The sequence below is a fragment of the Capsicum annuum genome, chromosome 5 (assembly GCF_002878395.1).
Source record: "Capsicum annuum cultivar UCD-10X-F1 chromosome 5, UCD10Xv1.1, whole genome shotgun sequence".
In the NCBI taxonomy this organism is placed as follows: Eukaryota; Viridiplantae; Streptophyta; class Magnoliopsida; order Solanales; family Solanaceae; genus Capsicum; species Capsicum annuum.
Window position 1 is genome coordinate 21,194,745 of NC_061115.1, and position 7,843 is coordinate 21,202,587.

The following is a 7,843-nucleotide window of genomic DNA, read 5'->3' on the forward strand; positions in this document are numbered from 1 at the left end:
TATGAACATGCAATCCACCGTCTTAAGTCCTATCTTTACCTTTTTAGGTATAGGAACTTGGACCATTGCTAGGCACCCCCACACTTTGAAATATTTTAAGTTGGGTTTCCTTCATTTCCATTTTTCATATGGAATTGATTCTGTCTTACTATGTGTCACTCTATTGAGTATTCAGTTAGCTGTAAGGATAACTCCCCCCCACAAGTTTTGCGGTAAACCTGAATTATAAGTATGACATTCATCATTTCTTTTAAGGTTTAGTTTTTTTTTCCGCAATTCCATTAGATTAAGGTGGATACGGAACCATAGTTTGATGGACAATTCCATTCTCTACACATATTTTTGCAAAGGGAGATTCATATTCTCCGCCCCTATCACTTCTTATCGTTTTGATTTTTTTTCTCTAACTGATTTCCAACTTCTATTTTATATTGCCTAAATGGATCTATTGCTTCATCCTTACTATTTAGCAAATAGACATAACAGTATCTAGTGCAATCGTTAATAAAAGTTATAAAATATTTTTTCCTACCACGAGATGGTGTTGACTTTATATCATAAATGTCAGTATGGATTAAGTCTAAGGGATTGAAATTTCTTTCAACGGACTTATACAGATGCTTAGCATACTTTGATTCCACACATGTTTGACATTTTGATTTATTGCACTTAAAGTTTAATAAAACTTCTAAGTTAATCATTTATGCCACAAATCATTAGACTTAAGCAAATAAGAAGAAATTGAACTTTTATCATTACATTCATTTTGAATAAGCCCTCAGTGAGGTAGCCTTTTCCTACGTACACTTCTCCTTTACCAAGTATATTTTGCGGAAATAAATACACATTTGAATCCATTTTTATCAAGAAGTAATACAAAAATCAAGTTCTTCCGTAACTCTGGTACATGCAGGACATTGTTCAAAGTCAACACTTTGCCTGATGTCATTTCAGGCAGACTTTTCCTGTTCCTTCAACTTTTGCAGTTGCGAAGTTTGCCATATAGATCTTTTCTTTCCCTTGAGTCGGAGAAAATGCAACAAACAACTCCTTATTTTCACAAATGTGATGGGTGGCATCGGAATCCATCCACCATTCTCGAGGATTTTCCACTGAGCTGTATTCAGACAGCATGGCACACAGATCGTCCATTTTTTTCTTGCATTCAGCCATATTTGTTCGTTCCTTCTTTTTGCCTTTCTTTGGGGCACGACAATCAGTTGACTTGTGACCAATCTTTTCACAATTAAAGCATTTTCTCTTGAATTTCTTCTTAGGTTGTTTGCTTTCTTGTCTAGCTTTCTTTCATTTTTTCTAGTTGTTGTGGTCGTCTTCTACAATGTTTGCTCAATTCATTGTAGCATTTCTTTTTGACCTTCTTTCCACGACTTTGTTGTCTTTTTTAATGCAGAGTCTCACTATGAGAGCTTCGAATGTCATCTCCTTTCATTTATATTTTAAGTAGTTCTTGAAGTCCTTCCACATAGGTGACAACTTCTCTATTATTGCCATGACTTGAAACACCTCGTTGATGTTCAAACCTATAATAAAATTTATGTGAATGTTAAGAATATTTTTAACACGTTCAACTAAGGTATTTACCATACTCATACCTTTCACAGGGAGATCGTGGATGATAACTTGCAGTTTCTGTACTTGGGATACAACAGACTCTTTGTTAATCATTTTATACTCAAGGAATCTTGTAACGAAGAACTTTTCAGTTCCAGTATCCTCAATTTTGTATTTTCTTTCTAGCGCACCCCATAACTCTTTTGACATTTTCATTCCACCATACACATTGTATAAGTTATCTTGGAGGTCACTTAGAATGTAACTCCTGCGTAGTAAATCAGAGTGTTTCCACGCCTCCATAACAATAAATTTTTCATGGTCCGAAGTTTCTTCAGGCACCTCTGGAGCTTCTTCAGATGTAAGTCCCTGAAGACACAATGTTATAAGGTAGAAGAATATCTTATATTGCTACCTTTTAAAATCAACACCCGTGAATTTTTTGAGTTTCTCCGCTGGTGCCATTGCCTGCGAAACACTCGTATGACTCGTTATGGCAATATTAGTTACTGCCACAGTCATTGCAACATCATTCACATGACTGTCAGTAGTCATTTTCCTGTCACAAAAAGACAGTAAATTTTAGTATATCAAAATACTACTTATAAAGTTGTAGCAACTTTAAACACTCTTTGTTTCTAGTTTAATGATGAAGTTTTTATGACTTTCAATCGTTAACCGAGTGTCCTTTAACTTGTGATGAGGTTTTTATGACTTCAAATCACTTGTTAAGTTCAAACGGAGTAGAAATCCTGAAGTTTTAATCTACAGAAATAAAAAACAATGCAGATTATGGATTATTTCCTTAAGATTGTTGTTTCGGGTACAAAAAAATCTGTATTTTGGTAAAACAACTTCAACACAAGTTCAAAAATAAATCAAGAACGCTTATGAAGATTTCTAACACCTTTAACACAAGATTAAAATGTTCTTTCAAAGAAGTGTGTTTTCAGTATTTTGAAGAAAAATAGATGAATCAGAAAGAGCCAAGTCCTCCGAATTCATGTAGTGTCCTTAACGAAATAATTCCTCTTAAGTACCCGAGGTTGCAGAACTTTCCTCCCAGGATAAAATGGCTTAACAATTCGACAGTAGTGGTACCTCAAACAATCGAATTCTCTTCGAACTCAATAAAATCTGTGAAAAAATGCTAGTTTATATAGCCATTAAGTGCCCCTTCCGAAAGGTGGCAATGGTTTTTCCGACTGAATTTTGGCCCATGTTTCAAATAAATTTTGTCTAAAAAATTAATCTCATCCAAAGCCGAGCGACGACGACGACGGCGCAAGGCACCTCTGGGTTCTTGCCTCACTTACCATGTGGAGTAAGTGTTTCTTAATATAAACACTTGAAAGTTTCATTTTCTCACCAATGTGGGAGAATTAGTAGACTTTCCCATTTTTTAGTACACTTTTCATTTTGAGTGTTATCTCAATTTGTTTCTCTCCACTTAGTTCCCTCCATTTTCCATTCATGCTTTTAATCTTGAACCCAACAAGTTGTAACTGTGTCATGTCTTGTCTAATCACCTTTCTCTAATATATCTTTGATTTACAACTTTACCTTTCCTAAATTCATTCCTAGCCAAACTATAATAAGACATCTGTACATCTCCTTATCATATGTCCGAACCGTCTCAACCTAGCTTTTTCCATTTTTTTCTACCGAAACATTTACATACTAGTTAGGAAAATCTAAGTCTTGTTAAATTTTAAATAATTCTCAAAAATTGGTTAGAGTTTAAATAGCAATCCAAATAGTATTACTATCCATACAAGTTGTCCTTATCTATATAAAGCTTTAACGGGCCAAGTATTAATTCTTGAGTAACTTACATAAATCCCTGATAGTTTAAGCAATATTACATAAAATTTCATTTATTTTGCTAATTACATGTTATCTCGGATTTTTGAATTGGTGATACATTTTTTAAACAGTGATACATATCTAAAAGTGATACATATGTAACAGATTAGGTAATTATTTTAGGAAGCATGGGATTTTCACTGATTTTAACAACATAAATCTCGCCTAAACTGTTATAAGCATTAAAAACGCAATTTCATTTGTTAACAATTCAACAAATGACACAAACCACATTAGATTCTCAAAGTTTTTCAATTTTGGAACAAAAGAATTGATATTCACTATTTTTTTCTGAATTTCTTCAATGGATCTCATCACTGTGTTGTTGCGTCATTCTGGGGAATGGGTTTCTGAAACAAAGGTATGATAACTATCAGGTCGACGATATTGTAATTCATGAAAAAACGCCGTACCAAGATTTTATGGATGCCATATCAACTCAATTGAAAATTGACATATCTCTGAAAAGAATTCATGCCAAATATGTTGTTCAAGGCAATTCATCAGCTTTGGAGATTCATAATGATATGGCTGTGAAATTTTTTCTTCAGATTTTGAACACTGAATCTATATTCGGGAAGTATCCATTGTGTATTACAACTAGTGATATTGTAATTGACAGTGATGATGTTGACGCGGATGATATGACGATTGAGTGTTATGATTTTGTTAATCCGTATGAACTTGCAGCTGCTGTAGTTGGTAAAGTTGAATCTCTGCCAATTGTTAATGTGGGTGGTGAAGAACTGATAAGTGATTACTATAATAGTGTTGTAAAGGTGAACCAAAAGTATAAAACAAAGATACACTTGTCTCGGTAATGCGTAACTATGCAATCAATCACAGGTTCAATTTCAGAGCTGAGAGATCTAACAAGTAGAGGTTCGTTTTTTATTTTTTAATGACAATTATTGATTTATTTCGTAATTTGATACATTTGGAAGCTGTAGTGATACATTTGTATATTAGTTTTATGTAGTGATACATTTGTATATTATTTTATATGAATCACCATATGACTAGTGATTTATATAACTGGTGATTTATGTAACTGAGTTTTAATTTTAGTGATTAACGTAACAGGTGATTCATATAACTGTTTTTTAAGTTGGTTATTAATGTAAGTGGTGTTTCAAATAAGCAGTGATTCATATAATTGGTGATTCATATAAATGATGCAAATAACTAATAAGTATTGTAAGTGGATATTTATATATATGGTGATTCATATTTGTGATTAATATAATTAGATGTTCATATAAATAGGTTGGAAAAACAGGTTATTCATATAACTTAGTGATTCATATAATAAAAAAGAATAACAAATTTAGGTGCATATTATCGATATATATTAACTGTTTATTCATTGGTTAATTGGCTCACTTTTTGATTGAAGTAGTGATTCATATGGTATATGGTGATTCATATATAAACAAATTAACGTAACTTCATATTAGCGATATATTTTTTTGATGTATATTTCAGCTATGTCTTTTTGTGCAAATCGCCGGAATGTAGTTGGGTATTCAAGGCGTCCAGTAAGCATGGTACTGATACATTTATAGTACGTACCTTCAACGATGAGCATACTTGCTCAATAATGGACAGAGTGTTTGAGCAACAGCATGCAACCATTACCTTTGTAGCTGGAATAACAACTCCAAAGTTGGTGAACTACAAAAGAATAATCACCCCAAGCGACATTATTGAAGATACAAAAAGGGAACTTGGTTTGGACATAGATTACATTAAGGCGTGGTGGACTAAAGAACGTGCTTTAAAGATGTTGAGAGGGCGATCAGCTGACTGATATAAGAAAATGCCTACCTATGTATACATATTGAATTCGATTTATCCCAATTCACATATAAGGATGCATAAGTCTCCGGATAATCAGTTCATGTATCTATTAGTAACACTACAACCTTTTATTAGGGGATTTGGGTATTGTAGGCCTATTGTGGTAGTAGACGGTAGTCACATGAGAGGACCATATCAGGAAACATTTGTTTCAGCTAGCACACTTGATGGAACAGGTATTGCACGTATTATTTTTTTCTTACAAATGATGGTAATTGTTATGTAACTTAGACATAATCATTGTTTGATATTATGTATCAGGACATATATTACCGGTTACGTATGGGGTTATAGATTCTGAGAATAATTCATCCTGGACGTGATTTTTCCAGCAATTCAAGTGTGCTTTCGGTGAGCGCTATAATGTGTGTTGTCTCTGATAGACATGAAAGCATAATTAAGGCGGTTAGTGTGGTCTATCCATGTATACCATATTTTGCTTGTATTTGACATCTTTGGAATAATGTTTGCATGAGTTATAGAAAGAGTAAGGACAAGATGACCGATGAGTTTTTTGCCATGGCTAAAACGTACAAGTTGGATGATTTTGATGTGCTTATGTGTAAAGTGGGAAATATTGACAATAGAGTTAAAGCATATTTGGAAAATATTGGATTTGAAAAGTGGTCAAGAGTTCATGCTCTAATAAATAGGGGGAGGATGATGACTTTCAATATTGCAGATTATATCAACTCTCGTCTTGTTGAGGCTCGTGAATTTCCAATTTTAGATTTTCTTGAACAGGTCAGAATCTTATTTGGTGTGTGGAACCGAAAAAATAGAGACCGATTTAGCTTTCTTTCTAAAAAGTCATTGGGAGGTCGGTTTCAACAAATTCTTTAATTGAACGAGGCAAAGTCATCACGTATGATGGTAAGTTAAAATAATAATCAGTATACTTTAACTAAGTTTGCAGATTTTTTTTCTTTTAACATTCTGATAACAGATGTATCAAAGTGATACATCTGGGATTCATATATATCATTTTGATACATATGTTGAAATATGCTTCTACTTGAAACTTTGTTCTTTACATTTAATTAATTTGGGTCTTTTATGTTTCATATATTATGTTGACTTACATAAAACTTTATGGAATAATATTTTCAGATTAGGGAATCAACTAACTACATATACGGTGTGTATGAAGAAGGAAGAAAATACATTATTCGATTGGATAATAGAACATGCAACTGTGGTAGATTTCAGCTTGATGAGATACCATGCGCGCACGCTATTGTTGTTTTGAAAATCAAACATGTAAAGGAAATGAAGTCATACTGCTCAGATTACTACAAGAAGGAGATATTGGTGAAGACTTATGAAATGCCACTTTGTCCTATGCCTGATAAACGATACTGGCATGTACCACCGGAGGTGTTAGAAGATGTGGTTTTGCCTCCAAAATATAAGCGCCCACCAGGAAGACCCAAGAAAGGTAGAAAAAAAAGAAGTGAAAAGTTTTCATCAACATCAAATCGCTGTGGCAAGTGTGGGTATGAAGGCCACAACAGACGTACTTGCAACTACTTCCAAAAGAGATGTGACATTTTGTCTTTAAAGTTTAATCAGACATGTTTACTTAGTTCAAGGTTTTGAATTCAATAATTTGAGTGAATTACTCAAAAATTTGTTTCTTGATATATTTCCTTTACAGTTGGAAAAGACATGTATTTTTAAGATTATTGTTTATAATTCATTAGTACTATTGTCTTATCCAGATATGTTAAGAATTAATGAGGAAAGCTAGTGATTCATTTCCTAATTGAAATTATAAAGTGATACATACTACTGTTTAATCTCAACAGGTTAATTGTTGTTACATTTTAATCATATTATTTTCAATTGATACATATTAAAAAACTTAATATTGTTATGTGATTCATATAAACCATTCGTGTAAAATTAATTGTTTCATATTAGAAAGTAAAATTAACATGTTAAATGGTGAGACATTTTCAACATTTTAGTTACAGTTTATTCAGTTCTAATGACTTTTAACTGGTGATTCATTTTAAGAATATAAATGGTTATTCCAGAAATTGGAGATTCAAATGATAACTGAATATAAATGGCGATAAAAGAATACAACTTAACATATTAAGTTGTATTTGGTGATTCATATAAGTACATGTTAAGAATATAAATTGTGATTCATATGGTATTTGTTGATACATATTCAAAAACATACTCCCTCTGTCCCATTTTATGTGTCATCATTTCCTTTTTAGTCTATCTCAAAAAGAATGTCATGTTTCTTTATTTGGTAAATATTTAAAAACACAATTACATTTTTACCCTTATTGGGCCCACTTAATTAAAAAAAAGATAGCAACACATTTTTTTGATAAAGGACAATTTGGTAAATATTATAAAGTCTTCCGTTATTTCTTAAACTCCATGTCCGATCAAATGACAACACATAAAATGGGACGGAGCGAGTAATATTTTTATGTAAGTCGTATAAAAGTTGTTGATTTATATTAGAAATTAAAATAAACATGTTAATTGGTGATCCATCTGCAACATATTGGTTACAGTTTAA

General features: G+C 32.4%; 1 protein-coding gene across 1 annotated transcript; it reads left to right on the plus strand.

Moving 5' to 3' along the window:
* Window positions 1-5,796: 5,796 nt before the first annotated feature.
* Window positions 5,797-6,897, plus strand: LOC124898443. Its single transcript, XM_047412091.1, has 2 exons — window positions 5,797-6,042; window positions 6,409-6,897. The coding sequence occupies exons 1-2, from the start codon at window positions 5,797-5,799 to the stop codon at window positions 6,895-6,897; spliced, it is 735 nt and encodes a 244-aa protein (XP_047268047.1).
* The last annotated feature ends 946 nt before the right edge of the window (window positions 6,898-7,843 follow it).